This window comes from Sphaerodactylus townsendi, linkage group LG12 (genome assembly GCF_021028975.2).
Source record: "Sphaerodactylus townsendi isolate TG3544 linkage group LG12, MPM_Stown_v2.3, whole genome shotgun sequence".
Taxonomy (NCBI): Eukaryota; Metazoa; Chordata; class Lepidosauria; order Squamata; family Sphaerodactylidae; genus Sphaerodactylus; species Sphaerodactylus townsendi.
In genome coordinates, this window is record NC_059436.1 from 27,422,290 (window position 1) to 27,440,700 (window position 18,411).

General features: G+C 43.6%; 1 protein-coding gene across 1 annotated transcript; it reads right to left on the reverse strand.

Annotated features, from left to right (window-relative positions):
* Positions 1-3,818: 3,818 nt before the first annotated feature.
* PURB (purine rich element binding protein B) lies at positions 3,819-14,526 on the reverse strand. Its single transcript, XM_048511953.1, has one exon. The coding sequence runs from the start codon at positions 14,041-14,043 to the stop codon at positions 12,967-12,969; it is 1,077 nt and encodes a 358-aa protein (XP_048367910.1). The 5' UTR covers positions 14,044-14,526; the 3' UTR covers positions 3,819-12,966.
* Between the last annotated feature and the right edge of the window lie 3,885 nt (positions 14,527-18,411).

Below are 18,411 nucleotides of genomic sequence, written 5' to 3' on the forward strand. Positions count from 1 at the left end.
TTTAATTCCGTCCACAGGTCCTCTTGGTTTGACACGGGGACCATTTTTCCCAGTTGAGACTGATCCTGTGCCTTTTGATCCACAATTCCCAAACGACTATATTAAAAAAAATCAATCACGAAGGGCTTTTAGGAGCCCAGAATATGCTTCTCTATATGGTAGGATTATCATTTATTATAGTAGCGCGGAGGCAGGCAACGGCAAACCCGTCCGAACTTCTCTGGCCTTGAATTCCTACGGGTTCGCCACTAATCTGGACGGGGAAAAACAGTCCGCCTTTTTCACTCAGACTCAAGGCAGATTGCACAGTGTGTATACCATAGAATATCATTCTAGTGGACAATGTAATATGACTAGGTTTAGGGTTGCCAACCTCCAGGTGATGGCTAATGATGTCCTGCTATGACACTTGTTCTCTAGGTGACAGGTCAGTTTGGCTGGAGAAAATGGCTATCTTGGAAGGCAGACTCTGGCATTCTACCCCATTGAAATCCCTCCCCTCCCCTCCGGTTCCACCCCCACCCCACCCAAATCTCCAGGTATTTCCCAACCTGGAGCTGCCAGGGTGTTTCAGTACACCCTGAAACAAAACACAAGTATTAAACACAGTGTATGAGACAATGCAAAAAAAAAGTTGGTATTACATTAGTAGAAAACAGTGCAGTGAAAGAAGGTAATAAATATTATAAGCAGCAGTGTGATCCAGAGTCCAGTGTCCTTTATTAAAACATCTCCCTTCTTCTATTATAACAGAAGAAGAGTTTGGATTTATATCCCCCCCCTTTCTCTCTTGTAAGAAGACTCAAAGGGGTTTACAATCTTCTTTCCCTCCCCCCCCCCCAACAAACAAAACACCCTGTGGGTGGGTGGGGTGAGAGAGCTCTGAAGAACTGTGACTAGCCCATAAGTCATCCAGCTGGCATTTGTTGGAGCGCACAAGCTAAGCCTCCACAGCTCAAGTGACAGAACGGGGAATCAAACCCGGTTCTCCTGATTAGAGTGCACCTGCTGTTAACCACTACACCACACTGGCTCTTATAAAGTCCTAAGAACTTCATGAAAACATTCTCCAGAATTGTTTTATAGAGTTTATGGAATGCCAGAAGCCCAAGAGCCCATCTGTTCTACCCTTACTTCTTTACAATTGGTGTCTGCGTAAGGAGCGGGTAATTCAACCATCCCTCCTGAGACAGTGGGATTGAATTACTAGTCACTCCTGTCACAAGGTTTTAGAACTGGTTCATGTACAAAGGGAGGGTGTTCAGGTCATCTCTGCATGAGTCAAGATAAAGTGGTTTGGGGGTTATGGGTCCTCAAGTGTGTGGATATCAGCACTGATGTGATTCATCAGAAAACAAGGAAGGAATCTGCGCCATATGGAATGCTACCCCGCTCAATTGTTGGAGGTACTCCCCTGACTTTATCTAGAAATAAATCCCATCAAACGGAGGACTTTTGAGCGGTCGTGGCATACAATTGGACTGAGCCCATGGGATTTAGTAAGCTTCAGGTGGGTCTACTTACACTTTGGCTGGTGCCCTTGCTTTAGTTGCCTGTTCTTAGCTTGTACCATGGTCCGTTTTGAGTTGTATTGGTTGACGCCCAAGAACTGCTGCATAATCTTGCCCTGCTCGGGCAATTGGGTTGGCCTTTCCAACTCTACCTCTCCAGAGCAGAGGAAGAAAAGGGCGGGGAAAAAAGCAAAGATGAGGCAGATGGGCAGAAGATATTTGTCAGCTGACAAGTGGCTAAGGGGCACAGCAGGACAGGGAAAAGGACCCAGGAGACTTGCCCCCCTTCCCATGCTGTAGGGGTGAGGGAAGACTAAAATGCACTCATTTATTTGAAGTAGACCAGAACGTTTTAAAATATCGTTGGATTAACAGGCTGCCCTATCAGACAGATTTCATGGTGAAAAATTTTCTAATGGCACGTTAAGCATGCAGAACGCAGATAAAACTCCACAAGAGGCGAAGCAGGGTTGGAATAATAAAGTCTACCAGGCTTGAGGACAATAAGAAGAGGAGCATTGGGTGGGGGGAGGGGAGAGGGGGAAACAGGGTTGTAAAAGCAGAGGCTGCTGCAGGCTCCTGAGGAAGCAGCATTGGCAAAGCTCCATGCAGGGAGCCCTCTCAGCAGCTACGTGCAGCACGCCCTGTTCAAGCCATCCCTAATAGTCTCTTTTACAAGCACTGAAGCAATTTGCTTCCTGGTTTGGGGTTGGTTGGCTTCTTTTTTAATCAATAGGATCCTCTTGCAGCATACACCCAAAACTGCCTAAAAAACCTTTGCCTCTGCAATGCACCCTGCAGCACCTTGAGAAAACGGATGTCTCCTATCTAAGCAGATCACTTGCAAGTGCCTTAATGTTACTCCTGTGAGAAGAAACTGCAGCTAATGCCAAGGTGGTACCTACTCAGTGGTCAAAACAGAAAGCAATGCCAATCCAAGGGCAAATTCTTATTCAGTTATTTGTCTGCAAGTTTATAAATACACTTGTTCAAATAAACATACTTTCTTCTGAAGCTGATTTCCTGCAAAACCTGGCGTGTCATTGGCAAATAGCACTACAGCACATCAGATTAATAGGTATTGAGCACTCCAGATTAAAAATAAAGTATGTCCCAGCTATCCAAATTGTCTATTAAGAAAAACATAAATCCATAACTTGTACAAAATATTCTCAGCTGAGTAGCTTTGCATATATTGTCTTGAATGGGTTTGTTTGCAATATTCTAATTTTTCAATGATGGGGAGGCCCAGTGCGTAATGAGACACTCAAAATAATTGGAAGTCTTACTCACCAACATGCCTTGGATACATGTGGGTTAACCTAGCATAAACTGCACATTTTAAAGCATATATTCAGTGGCAAGGGCTAGAAACTAAAAAAAAAACCCATAGAAAGACAGATAGGAATTCCACACCCAATAATGTGTCCATAGTAAAAGCCCATAGACAGTAGATCCAGGTTTTCCAGATACTAGGGAACTTGTTACTCCCATCAGCCCCTACCAGCATGGCCAATTGGCCATGCTGACAGAGGCTGATGGGAATTGTAGTTCCTGAACATCTGGAGAGCCGCAGGTTCCCTACCCCTGCCATAGACAATGCTAGTAGGAAAGAAGCCAGTGATACTTTGCAGCTTCTGCTCCTGAGGCAGTACCAATACTCAATTTAAGTTACTTTTAGCATTGCTCTGGACACTATGTGTGGCTACAGAACACACACAACATCTGTGAGAAAGGAACACAATAGGCTGTGAACGTAGAGAGCAAATTTGAGCCTTGAAACCAACCCTGATCATGGCACATCAGCGGTGCCTCTGTGATAACATATGCAAGATACTTAATCCAAGGATTTTGTATTGGGGGGCGGGAGGGGGGGGGGGGGTCAATACCATCATGTCTTCATACTACAGTGATAAGGAGCTGCATTATCTGGTGAGTAATGTCGCTCTGTGCAAAGTTAATGTAAACAACCTCCGCTCCATTTGAATTTCAATTTTTAAATATATAAAGCATAACATCCCCCATGAAATTTTCGGTCCTTGTTTCCGACTATCAGCTATACTACAGCAGTAAAGCTTTGGAATGGCACACCTGCTCATTTATGATAAAGGCAGAGGTTTTTAGACATGTATCAAAAGTAAGGTTACTTTTCTGGCCTAGTCATTGGTAGACTGCAAAGTTGTGCTCGCTTCTCTGAAGTATTCAGGAGAAAGTGCACAATCCTCATTTGTAGGAGTAGAGCTTTTCAGTTGCATTTCATAAAATACAAATCTCACAATTAAAAAAAAAAACTCAGAGACCGCTGTGCATGGTTCATTCACTTTTCTGCATACTTTTATTTGTTACAAACATACAATTTTTTAAATATAGACTGTAAAACTCCATTTGCAAAAACCTGCTATTTAAGGAGTGCTCAACTAGCATGAGGAGTTCTTAATGTCATTTGGACTGTTTTTTTTTTTTTGCTAGTTAGCTAGTGGTAAATCCAGGACCTGCCTTTATTTGACAGCCTGTAGTGTTTGGCTGTATCTGCATTGCTCTTTAAAAAGCAGTCCTGCTACCCCCCCACAAGGGAAATCAGAATCTAAGCTTCAGCCAACGGGCAGCAAGACAAACAGGCAGTTTGAACCCTGGAATTTCAAATATTTTCCAGCGTTCTGCTTGACAGGTGAGAAAAGAATATATTTTTTTAATGGGTGCTGCACTTTTAAAACATTTCCATGTTTGAAACTGCATCATGCAGCTGTACGTGTTGCCAGTTAAAGTGCATTTAATTTTTTATAAAAAAATAAAGAAGAGGAATAAACTTTATTCTTTAATTAAGGTACTTAAAAGTGAACTTTTTGGTCTCTCAGCAGATATTCTGAAATCAGTCCTATTTTTCTACAAATTAACGTCTAGCATTTATATAATATATTTATAGAGGGGAGTTTTTAATATATAATATATATATAAAATTAGAGCTACTTTTGCATTTACTATCTAGCAGAGAAACAATTTTATAAATACATACACATGTACACAGACATCTTTTTCTATGTATACAATGTACAAACATGTGTATATTTACATATGGGTTGATTACATCCATGTATGATCAGTTATGTCACTTGCACAAGTCAACTCGGCACCAAATTTAAACTACTTTCTCTCTACTGAAATGGTACATTCAGGCCAACAAAATGTCCACTCCCCTGAAGGCAATCATTACCTAAAACCCTGCCCATTTTCACAGCCCCGCCCTTCACTTTTGACAAACCTATTAGCATGAAAGCTGAGTAACAGGGCTTGTAACATCTGCAGTATGCAATACCTCTAGTGGTCAGAGGCAGCTGGTTATTTCCTCTACTACAGGGGTGTCCAACTCTGGCGCCTCAGATGTTCATGGACTACGATTCCCAATTGGCCATGCTGGCAGGGGCTGATGGGAATTGTAGTCTATTAACATCTGGGGCGCCACAGCTGGGCACCTCTGCTCTACTAGAAAAGACTTAGGAGGCTAAGACGTAAGCATAACTAAGGTGCACCATCATCAATTTCAATGGATAACCTGTGCTTACTTGATTTCCTCTGCAGAGTTTTTAATTCAACTAAGCAATAAAGAACAGTAATCCCACCAAACCAGATCACAAATGCCTGTTCCTCAGGTTTTGTCAAAGGATGGAAGACAGCAAGCATTTCAGAACTGGCAATAAAACATTAGCAAAAAATAAACTGCCTAGAACAACAGGGTCTGACAGTACTTAATTTTTTTAACTTTTAAAGTCGTTTTCCAGCTCCCTGCTCCAGAATTCATTCCACGTTACAGTCAGCTCCTGTGCTGCACATAATTCTGGCCTGCAAAATCTTCTCTTGTAGAAGCACTGGCTAGGTGTATTGGGGCTTACCATGTTGTCTCACAAACTGAAAGTATACCTTAACACTCTCACATGCACCTGAACTGGCATACTGATAGTGGAGAAGCAATCTTGTTAATGAGGAGCCTCTAGAAAGCAGGAGCGGTTTGAAAAATCACTGTTTGACACAGATACTACCTTTCTAAAGAGTTCACTGCTAACTAATAAAGAGCCAAGGCATCAGCAATACATTGTGCCATATTTTCTATTTAGCATATATCAGAATGGACTGTCGGGAAAGGAAGTTAGAATGGAGAACAGCTCATTTTATTGACAGCTCAACTGGTCGCCCCGCAAAAATGTTGGTAAAGTAGAAACATTCACACAATACATATAAGCCAGAAGTTCATTTAAGAATCCATTTATCATGGAACTCTTAACAGTGCTGCCACTTGCATGAGTCAAAACCCCCAGTTCTGAATAGGGAGCAGAGGGAAGAAACAAAGAGATTAAGCTATATTTTTCTTGCAAATCCCACATAAATTCAAAGATGGGATTTTCTAACCAGATGGGCCTTTCAACGTAGAAGAGCAGGGCAGGAAATTAAACATCTTGCCTTGGAAATCTGCCTTTGTTAAAATGATGCATAGTAACGGCTGTTTTAAATTAAGTTTTTTTCTGCAAGTTCTAAGATGCTCTACCTGGGCTATGGAGTAGTGGTAGACTGGAGTGGGACCACTTTTTCCTGCACCTCAATTTTAGCTTTGACAAATGAGAACATTATGTTTCTTTGTTGTAGGCTGCTTACTCCGTGTGTATGCTTATTTATACAGTACATTACGAGATTAAGGCTACATAGCAGCATATTACAAAACGCCTTTCACAAAGCACACTTAACCTTCCCTATACGGAATTTCAGAGACAAAAGGTTTGTTGGTATTTCCAGTAGGCATTGAGCTTGAGCTCTTTCACTCTCCCCTTGTCAATTTAAAAACAGCAGAGGTGGAATGAAATGCCTAGGGGGAAAAACTGCAGTTCCAAAAGAAAACTAAGCAAGGTAATAAATCAGAGAGCTCAATCAGACAGTTCTGGGGCACTCTATTATTATTAAGAGAGCACTGTAACAGGTTTAATGCCCTTCGTTGTACCCAAACAGGATAGCCATCACTAAACACTAAATATTGGGGGGGGGGGAGATGAGCAAGGGACTAAGGTAGTATCCTCAAAAGCCCCCAGAGTGGTCCCATCAACCACAGACTGTGGCATAATTTTACATCTCCAAACTAGCCATGAATCAAGTTGTAACATTAGCCTTAAGTTATACAGCTGCAAGGTTAAGTTGAAGAATATATAACAGGACTCAAGTAGTTATTTTAGATACATTCAGTGGAACTGCATATTCTCAATGAGACTGTGAGCAAATTCTCCCTTGCCATAATTCTTTCAGAACTCTTCTCAGTTTTGAAAAGGGCTTGCTGCACTGATGGGGGGGGATGTCCTATTTTTAAAAAGACAAGTCAAACACCATTTACAGGGGAATACTATAAAGAATTACTCCAGCCTAATCTAGTCAGTGGGCTCGGCCTGGAGTAACTCTGCATAGTTCTGTTAGACACAAACTGTTCAATGTTTGGATCCCAGCCATAGCATTATTGCTTACTCCTCATAACTATACAAGAATGTGTGATTATGGAAACAAAGAAAAATTTATGCCATCATATATTACAAAAAAGAAGCAATCTGAATCAAGATTAATTTAGTCTAGCACCATGGCAGGTAAACGGCCCTGCTACAGAATTGGGTGGCAGCAGTTGGGTTGGTGACCATATTCAGATAGTCTGCGTCTCCTTCTGAAATTAGACTTGTATGGACTAAAAACCTTATGGAGCTGAACACCTGTTTCATGCTTCTCTCTCCAATGTTGCAATACATCACCAGAGCAATCTGTAACAGTACTACACTTTCTTTGTTTTTCCTCCATTCCTCCTGTGTTAGCTGAAAACAACAAAGTGCAAAAGGTAAGGTTTCTCAGAACCTGTAAAAGGGGAAAAGGAAGAATTCTCTTATTTTACAATCAGACATTCCCAGCCTTAGCAACACTCCATTAATCTAAGAAATCATACACAAGTGTGCAATTTTAAGAGGTATACCTCATTCGACAATTGATGATCTTGCTAATGCTCAAGCACAACATCGAAATACAGTAATCTTGCTGACACTAAATTACCATAAGCAGCATTACTGGACAATAGGCGAGCTTTCTAAATACCCTTAACAAACCTGGAAACCAGACTATCAAGAAGTACATTGGGGGTGGGGGGTGGGGAGGAAGCTATGTATTTACACTGCAAATCCAAAGTGAACAAATAACTGAGAATGAAATACACAAGAAACTTGCCACAACCTCATACAGGCTTAACAAGGTTTGAGCATCCAACTGCAGAAGACTAATCTGAGTGCAGCAGGTTTGGGCAAATCTGCACCACTGGTTTAAACAGTAATTTCATCTCCCCAATGAATTCACAGCTCTTTATGGAAAGCTACGGATGTCCAACAGAACCCCTTAGCACCTTCACTAAATCAAATCCCAACATTCTTTGGAGAAGCCATCACAGTTCTATTGGTATTAAAACAGTATGTTGGTAATGCAAATACACCTCAAGGGTTCTGATGGGTAAAATTAAAAGTTTTCAAAAATAATTTTAAGTACAGCCATTTTAAGATTATCAGCATCTTTTAAATTTGTAAAGTTTAGCCTCAAACAATTGATTACCCTAATTACACTATCATTTATAAAACTAAATTCAATTCATAGCAAACATAGTTCAAGATATTTACCATTTTACTTGCTTAAAAAAGGAAGCATATGAAGAACATGTTTACTAAGAAGTCTGTAGAATTAGAATAATTTGAAGCCGAAAAAGTGCCACTTTCATATAGGGAAAACTAGATTCTCCTCCCTTCCACAAAGTTAAAGAGTCAAGGCCACAAGTTTGTTTTTTTAAATAAAAACTGAATATCTGCTGAGAGATTAAATTGTGCATCAGATAAAGTACCATAATCTGTTAGAACTTTTGAGATGTCCACGCATATTTATGCATTGAACAGTTTTCCACAAAAATCACAAAACTGCCACCCTCACAAGAGAAAAGTAGCCTGAGTCACTTTTCAAATGTCCTGTGTAGTCAATACACTACACCCCCTCAAACGGTTGGAGCAGATCACACTGTCACAAGTCATCCTCAGCTATTCCAATACCTGAAGTGTGCAGTCAATGATGGGACCACTCAATATGAGGGACTTACTGTAACCTGCCTCTTGTGCCCATTATCCTGAAAACTATAAAAAATAGGACAGGATAATTAAGTGTGTTTTGGGGGAGAAAAATGGAAGCAGAAGCTTGAATCTTTACTTTTTAAAAAAAGATTTGTGATTTCTTGCAAAGATCATTCCAGGGTCAGCAACAGTGCTGGCTAACTTTGAGAGAGAAAAAAGCCAGCCTCCACTGTTAGGCCTAGAACTGCTTTGCAGTTAGACAGCTATGGTAATAAGAACACGAACCCGTAACTAGATGCGAGCTAAAGCTACGGGTGATTATACCTGTATGCCTCAAATATTTACAATTTTGGTGCTATACAAGATTTACATTTTTGTACAGCAGATGCTTTGACTGTTGCATTCCAGAATCATAATTCCAAGGACAATTGTCTAAAAATGCCAGATATGCAGGAACTCCCCAGAAAGGCTGTCCAATCCCTCCCACCACAACAGAATCTACATTTTAAGGAGACAGTGTGATCCACAAGCCACTTAAATTGGCATACCTCAACATGAAACATCTTAACTCTGGTAACTTTACTACAATTGAGCTAATACGAGCACAGGTATGCTGGATCCAGTGGTTGTAGACTGCACTGAGGCATTGTCAACAATGCTGCAGAAAAAATCCAAGATATGATTTAACTGCAACACCAAAAAGGGGGGAAAACTGTTACTTAAATTGACATTTATGCACAAGAATATAAACAGGAATAACAGGTTTTGCTCATCTCAGATAAAATCCAGGTGTCATGTATTTCCAATGTGGTTGACTATCCCAACTCATACTGCAGCTATTCTGAATAGACACAAGGTTGCCTATTTAGAATACGTGACAGAGATAATTGAGAAACTACCATCCTTAGAAAGCAGTGTGATTTTTAACATGTGGCTTGTGCAGTCAAGGTGCGGTGATTTCTAGCACAGCCTTAGATCTTCTTCTTTCATTAGAGGCCATAAATGCTTCTAAAAGACCCTGAAATGATCTTCTTTGTAGTCTCCACTGTTTTAAGTACAAAAGTTCAGCATTTTGTAGGGGGAAACACACATGTTCAAAGCTGTACATTTCAGACAAGCCTGTTCCTTCTTATTGCCCACACTGTCCAGAGTTCTATTGCCCAATAAGAAAAACAATTTCCTCAGTGAACCTCTGCACCCAACAAGACCATGTGCCACTATGAAAAAAATTCCCATAGCAAGAGGATTGGTCATTAACCTCAGTTTTAGTTAAAATTTAAAAACCTATCGTTTATGCTTAACAGGGCACAGGCCAGTATTTTAATTTAGATGCTATTACTGACACACTGCATTGTCACCACCTATCCATCTTGAAGGGTCATGTGTCAACTTGCACAAATCTGTATGTTCAATATACACTGGTTTAGCTAATGACTAAAGGAGACTTTCTGGTTGCCAAAGCCCATACCATATATGGCAGCGTTCTTGGCATACAATTGATATATGCTCCTGTCCACTTCCACATATTTCCTAGGCAGCTAATTATAGCTTATGTAGCCACTGGCCAGGGACAGTCAAAACCCTGTCACTACCACATAATACAAAGGTAAGGCTAGTTACTGCAATTCAGCCAAAAAATCCTCCTGAAAAGGAGAGGTACTGCATCTTTGCAAGAACTTAATTGGCTCACAACAGCTGAGCAACAAAAGAAAAAAATCAATTACCACTGAAGCAACAAAACATCGTTGGTCTATACAAATATTATACACTGTTTTAAAATGAGTGAAGAGTTACAGCAATATACACCAAGCATCTGCAGCCTTAATTTTCATTGCTGCCTAGAGTTCTAATTCATTAAGCAGACTTTTCCTGCAATCCTAGAGGGCTGCGGTATCTCAGTTAATCTGTCCGCTGAAACTTTTGTTGGTGGAAAATTGTTCTCCGCAGCAAAGAACTACATACATTTGAACAAAATACATAGGTAAATACAGCAGGACATTATTGAAAACAGCTGCCTTGGATAGTACAAAATACAGTACAAGTATACGGATGTAATTAAAACATCAAGAAATACTATTGCTCCCATTACAATTCAGGAAACAAGTTCTTTGCGACGGAGAAAAATGGAAAGAAAAGTTTCTTCAATGATACAAAGATCTACCATGGACACCAGGAGTAAAGAATTAGCTGCAAAACAGACAATCAATTTGTGTGGCTGAACGTTTTGTGGTAACTTATTCTGAAGTTATTTGCTGATCTTGGTAACTGCTACAGTAAAATCATTTTTTGAACAGAAAATTCCAGCCAGTTTTCCCACTCCAGTCACAGCTGTGTGAAGAAATGCCTTTATATGTCTCCTTGCTTAGTAATAAATATAAAACAAGATAGGATAGATAAGAGTAATACCAAAATAAGGTAATAAGGGTATGCAATAAATTAAAAAGGCAGCTCAAATAAAGTACAGGCATGCACAATTTAAAAAATACTAAAGAGATTTTAGAGGAAGGTTTACCTGCCTCCAAGATGTCACACAAATAATACCTGGAACTTTGTAATGAACAGAGCAATTTCCGATTCAATTCAAAGTTGCTAGTATATAATGTATCTAAAACATCTTTTTGAAGGGGATAGGAGTGACATTGTTAATTTTAAAAAAATACCATTTTAGATAAGAATCCATTTAAAATATAGATGAGGCAATTCTTTGGGTGGGGACACCCAACTTCATTTGGGAAGATAATGGGACAAAGAGGCAGTAGCCAGTCTACTTTAAAATTTAAGCTGGTAGAATGCTGCTAGGGTATGTTTGTAGTCACAGAACTTTTGACGGTTTGTTTCTGCTTCTTTTCAGCAATGGGTATCAAGCTCGCACAAGGCATGCATTGCTCTGAACAACCCACACCATCAATCCATGCTTGCCAACTCTGCTGTTAACATAACATGAGGTACTGAGGAAATGGACTGAGTTCTCTTTTTGTTAAAAAAAAACTTGTTAAAAAGAATAAGTGATACCAGACTTCTGGACCTGAGGTTCTTGATGACAGTTTTTTTGGGAAATGTCCACTGATTTGCAGGATGAAAGAAGCCTTCAATTTCCTACTGTCTTTTAGCCACATGCTTTCTTTGCAAGATTATGATTTTTAGAAGATTTTCTGTAAGACCCAACTGCAGACTAGATTCTGCTTATTTGACTGGGTCATCTTTTGAAGCCTGTGGAAAGGGAACTCCAATGTCTACCTCCTAATTTGCTCTTTCACCTTATTTGGAGAGGGGAAGAACTTTAGTGAGCAACAACTCGTCCACTCTGTGTTCCTTGTGCTTTATGCCTGTTTTTCCTTTAATCAACCTGTTAGCAAACCCCTTTTAAAAATAAAGAAAATACCATTTAAGATCTTAAGAAACTGCCAGAGTTAATTAATCTATCAATTCCAGTTCAGGCAGCTGGAGTTTAGCAATCTGCATCCCAGAAATAAAACAATTCTGCAAAGAAAAAAAAAGACAACAATGGACATTGGTCCAGATACAGGCTTCCCTCTCCCAACTACATTTCTCAAAGCTTTAGGGTTTTTTGTTTGTTCCTTTCCCCTGCCCACCCCCTTTGTCCCCCTCACTGTTGCGCTTAATACCCCGATTTGTGCTGGACTAATTCCATGATTATTGATCTTCACAACCCCGACAAGTTGCTCCAACAGGATCTGCACATATCCCCACCCCATGGATCTGGACAGCTGCAGTGGCTTCTCCCCACCCTTCAAAACTGTGCTCAGTGGCCATAGAGTCTCCAGGATGCTGGTTTTCAATGGAGGACATGACCTCAAAAATGCAAGGGAGATGGAGGAAGATGAAATCGAAATAACCTCTTTCCCTCATTTCCCCAAAACAAAACATCTCTGGGACCCAGCAGAAGAGGAATCTTTGAAAGCCAGGGTGAATTCCAATTACAAAGATCTTCTTTCCTACAAGGTGGGGTGGGGTCGAGGTGAATTGAGGTCGCAGGGATTTCTCTCTCCTCACAGCGAGGGCAACCATGATGCAAAGCCCAGTTTTTCTTGGGTGGGCCGTTTGGGCTAACAGATGCTATATCCTCAGGAAAAAAAAGTGGGGAGACAGGAATCGAGGGGGCCGTTCCAGAAGTGATGCAAGTCAGTGGGCGTATGCAGGTAATCTCGTTGCTCACTCGCTCTCTCCCCAACAATAGCAGGAAAGAAGGAAGGCTTGGGATCCAGCTTCTTCCCTGTTGCCACCCAATCCCCACCCCGTGGCAACCTCCGTGGTAGAGTGAAGGTGACTGGGGAGGGAGGGGAGGTTGTCAAAGAGTTGGGGGGCAGGGAGGAAGAAGAGGCTCAGTCGTCGTCCACGTCGTCTCCGTCGGAATCGTCTCCGGCGCCGCTGCCGCTTCCCGGTCCAGCGGGCCCAGCTCGTCGGTCGTAGAGCTTATCCCGCTGGCGCTCTTGGATGTCTCGCATCTCGTCAGCATAGCGGCAGAAAGCCCCGCCGAACTTGGCCCAAGCTTTGTAGGGAACGGTGATAGCGTTGCGATAAGAAGGCTTCACCTCGCTGACACGCAAGAAGACGCCGTACTTGTTGCAGCCCACGTCGAAGAAGAAGCGTTTCGAGTCCACCGTGATGGAGGTGCCTTCGGGAAGCTCGCCGTAGAGGCCTCCGCCGCCAGGGCCCCCACCGCCGCCGCCGCCGCCCAGCTCGTCCTCGTCGGCTCCGTAGTCGTCGATGAGCTTGGCCAAGGCGTCGCGGAACTCGATCAGGCCCTGGGCGGGCAGGGCGATGGTCTGGCCGCTCTGGAGACCCGGCGGGCCTCCTCCGGGGAAGCCCGGCCCGCCTCCGCCGCCTCCCCCGCCGCCGGGCCCTCGGTTGATGGTCTGGCGGATGCGCAGGAAGCGGCCTCGCTGGTTCTCCTTCAGGTCCAAGTAGTACTTGCGGTTCTCCCGCACCAAGAACTCGCTCTTGAGAGCCCGCCGAGGCCCTCCGGCGCCGCCGCCCTCCTCTCCGCCGGGCCCGGCCGAGGCCTGCGCCAGTTGCTCAGGGCTGCTGGGCCCGAGCTGGGCGTAGTGCTCGATGAAGTCGCCCAGGTAGTCTCGGAACTCGGCGGCCACGGCCATGGACAGCGTCAGGCGGCTCTTGGAGCCCCCCGCGCCCACCTCGGCGATCTTCAGGAAGCGGCCCTTGGCGTTCTGCTTCACGTCCAGGTAGAAGCGCTTGTTCTGGATGTCCAGCCGCTTCGAAGCCAACTCCTGCGTCTCCTGCTCCGGACCCGGCCCGCCGCCGCCGCCGCCACGATGCCCCTGGAATCCTCCGCCTCCTCCTCCTCCTCCGCCGCCGCCGCCGCCACCACCTCCTCCGCCACCACCGCCTCCGCCGCTCCCGCTGCCCCCTCGCTCGCTCCCGCTGTCCCCGTCCGCCATCTTCTTCTCCCTATTCCTTCAGCCGCCGTCGTCAAGCCCGGCCTGCCTGCTGCCTCCGTCCGCTCAGGCGCTCCTCACTCGCACTCTCCCTCGCGCTCTCTTCCTCGCTCTCTCTCTCTCTCTTCAGCGCGCACGCGCGGCCCCCTCCGCTCGCTCTTCCCCGCGCGCACCCCTCCGCCTCACTCGCACACGCACTCCGCGCTCCCTCAGACAGCCGCCTCCTCTTCCTCGCGGCCAATACCCACTTCCGGTGCCTGTCTGCGCGCGAACGGTAGACGCCGGAAGCCAATGTTCTGAGCGAAGCCCCGCCTCTTTCACTCCACTCGTACAAGAAGGCGGTTGAAATCGAAAAGGGGTGGGGGTGGGGGAAGTATGTGAAGGAATGGGCGCGGAGTTGCTGCTCCTTGTGTCCCTCCTCTCGCCCGCGCTCGGCTTTACATCTTCCCTCCCCCTCTCTCTGCGACAAGGGCGAGGTCGCTCCAACAGATACTCTCTCGCCCCGTGACTCTGCGCGCGCAGCCGGTCCTGCCCGTTCCTCCCGAGAGGAGTCTGTCTCCTGTTCTCCTCACGTATTTTGTTTCCCTCACGGAGCCCCCTCCGACCAGGCCAGCCGTAGGGACGCGCCTGCAGGTGGACAAAGGACGCCTCACATCACGCGTACTCTTGGAAAGGATCTCATATCGTCGTCTTGTTTTTGCCGCGTTCCGCACGAAGAAGTTACGGTTTATAGGCTTGAGAGCGCTGATTGACTCCCTCACGTTGTGAAGCAGCCTGTCTGAGGCAGTTTTGAAGGTGTTACTAAAGGGAATTCCACCAGCTGCGCAGTGTTCATTGAGGAGAACGCCGATATGAGCTTACCTGCCTTTTTCTGATCAACCAAGTGCATTAATCAAATGTTTCTTTTTATTATAGCTATATTGGAGGCATAAAGATTTGTGGGAGGGGAGATGGTTCATTAAAACAGCCCAATTAGTAGTCAAGTTTCAGTAAAGGACAAATTTGGCGTTGGAGAAGAGGTTGCAGGACTAGAGGGGACAAGTGAAGATTTAATTTTGTATGATAGAGTTTAGAAGGGCTTGGAAGTGGGAGAGTTGCCTGACCATGCATATGAGCCTTCCATGGCCCTGCCAAGTTGTCGAGGGTAGGGGGAGTCAATTTCCTTTGCAGCTAAAATAATCGCACTGGATCAGTGTAAAGGCTTACCCTTTTGTTCCCAGTTAAGTACCCCTTGAAGGATCTCTTAAGCTAAGGTAGATTCCATAAGATCCTGGAGGATGGAATGGAATTGGGATAAATACTGTTAAAAGTTCAGTCTAGCAGCTACCTAACATAAGGTAATTGTGGCATTCCTTTTATTCAAAAACCTCTTTATGGATGGTCATGTTGTAATGCCATACTGGTTGGCAGCAGGTAACTCTTTTCTATTAGTGGAAACAAGTTCTGGGTCTGTGAAGAATGGGGCAGGGGGCCAGTCTGGAAACCCCCAATCTCTTCCTCCAGCTCAAACAGAATCATAGAGTCGGAAGAGACACAAGGGCCGTCAAGTCCAACCCTCTGACATGCAAGAACACACAATCAAAGCACTCCTGATAGATGGCCATCCAGCCTGTTTAAGAACCTTCAAAAAAGGAGAGTCCACAATACTCCAAGGTGGTGTGTTCCACTGTCACAGCCCTTACTGTTAGGAAGTTCTTCCTAATGTTTAGGTGGAATATATTTTCCTGTACTTTTAATCAATTATACTTTGACCCAGTCTCTGGAGCAGCTGAAAACAAGCTTACTCCATCTTCAGCATTACATCCCTTCAAATATTTAAACATGGCTGTCATGTCACCCCTTAAATTTCACCAGGCTAAACTTACCTAGCTCCCTAAGCTACTCCTCAGAGGCCATGGAATCCATACCTTTTACCATTTTGGTCACCCTTCTCTGGACCTGTTCCAGCTTGTCAGTAGCCTTGAATTTTGGTGCTCAGAACTGGACACAGTGTTCCAGGTGAGGTCTGACCAATACAGAATAGAGTGGTGCTATTACATCACTTGATCTAGACACTGCTTTTGATGCAGCCCACAATTGCATTGGCTGCTGCATCAATTGCTGACTCATGTTGTTTGTGGTGTTCCAAGACTCCCAGATTCTTTTCACATGTACTATTGTCAAGCCAGGTGTCCCCCTTCCTATATCTGTGCATTTCCTTTTTTTTCCTGCCTAAGTGTAGGATCTTACATTTATCTCTGTTGAAATTCATTTTCTTAGTTTAATTTGTCCAGGTCATTTTGAGTTCTGACCTTGTCCTCTGGGGTATTGGCTACCCCTCCTAATTTGGTGTCATCTACACATTTGATTAGCATGCCCTCTGTTCCATCATCCAAGTCTTTGATAAAAAATATTGAGTAGCACTGGGCCTAGCATAGAACCCTGTCGCACTCCACTAGTCATTTTTGTCCGGGATGAAGATGAGCTATTGGTGAGCACCCTTTGAGTTTGGTCAGTCAGCCAATTACAAATCCATCTAACAGTACAGTAGCTTTGTATAGCCTACATTTTACTAGCTTACTTACAAAAATATCATGGGGAATCTTGTCAAAGGCCTTGCTGAAATCAAAGTATGCAACAACCACAGCAGGTTGGTTCCCTGCCATCACTTTTTCCTTAAACTGACCTGATTTGTTCTCAGCTTTTTTCAGCCCTCACCAATATACATTTTATGTTTGCTTCCTTGTCTTTTGGTTAATTTACTAAAGCATGTTTTTCTGCATATGTAGGGAGACCTCTGCCGTGTATGTAAACAACATGGTTTTGTAATCCACACTGGGACCAGCCAATTTTGTGATACTATGATGATACATTTTTAGGATGTATGTCTAAAAGCTGGAGAGTTCTGGTTTATCTGCATTGTGATATATTATTAAATTTAGTGGTGGCAGCGAGGAAATGTCTGGCACATTAGTTGAGCTGATGTAATATCCTGAAATGTTCATGCATGCTCTAACTACAGAGAAAATGAAACAAGCACTGTGGATTTTCTAAATAGAGATTTCTGCAATAAAAGGTTTGTGTGGATTGTACAAATACCTTATGGTTGCTATAGGGATAGAAGGCAACAACAGCAGGTGGATTGAGAATATGTCGTGGAGGTTAAGAGCAAAATAGCGAAAGGAAGGGATTGGAGCTGGCTACGATGTGAGAAATAGGAATCTAAAGTAATAAATGAAGGAGGCAGAGATCTGAGGAAGAGACAAATAACTGAGGAAATGGTGGCCCGACAAGGAAAGCACAGATTAAATACTCAGGACAAGAGAAGTTGTATATTATTGGAAGGTAGAGGTTCATGGGGGAAATGGCCTAAGGAAGCAAAACTTGTTAGGTACTGAGAAGAAAAGGTAAAACATGGAGGAAACAGTGTGTAGTGACAGCATGCAGAAAGTGAAAACCTCTTCCAAGTGCAACTTCTCTTGTTGTGGTCCTATAATGGAAAAAAATACCCTGTGAAATTATCTATTCTGTGCTGCTGTTACAAGCACAAAGTGCCTTGGAGCTAAACATCCCAAGGAGGCAAGAAAGGTTCAAAGGCAATGAAGAGGGGACATCTGTCTGGTTTAATTAACCACAACAAAAACAAGCAGTGTTAAAGCCCTGGGCTTGAGCAGACCTGAATCATTTCAACCAAGAGCAGAAATCCCAGTCCAGGCTGGATCTCGTCAATGTGCTGACAGATTTTACTGATGTTTGGGTCTCATCACTAACCAATACATCTAGATTTCCCAGCATTCCAGAAGAGAGGGGCTTGGATATCTCCATTTCCCAGAAAAGTATTTGTGCTTTTTCAGAGCTGTGAAACCAATATTGAACAGGTTTAGGGTGTTGTGAAAAGAAAACCTGATGACAGGAGCATCTCTGCTAGAGTTCGTTGAAGTCATGTCCAGCACAGTGAGATGATTTAAATGGTGGCTTCTTATTGTAATTTGTGCCCCAACAACAAGATCGCTTTTGCCTGCGGAAGGGAAAGCAGGTCAAATTGAGCCAAAGGTTTCTTGCTTTTGTCCTGGCATGTCTTCCTTCTGCTCTGTTCCCAGCTTTCAACTACTAGGACGTTGGTAATGTTGAGAAAAGAGACATGATCCAGAATAACTGCCAAGCTCGTCTGGGAATGCTGGACACACTGCATCTCTTAGCTGATCTGTGCCTCGGGGAACTGATTTATTAATGGCCACCTGTGGGGTTCTTATGTAATGGTCATGGGTGACCTCTGCTGGCCAAACATTGTATTGTCATGCCTGGTGGAAGTCAGCCATTTTCAAGTTATTCAGAGAGCACATCCTTGAAAGCATATTAAGGGCAGAGTCAGTAAGGAAATAGCAGTAGTGA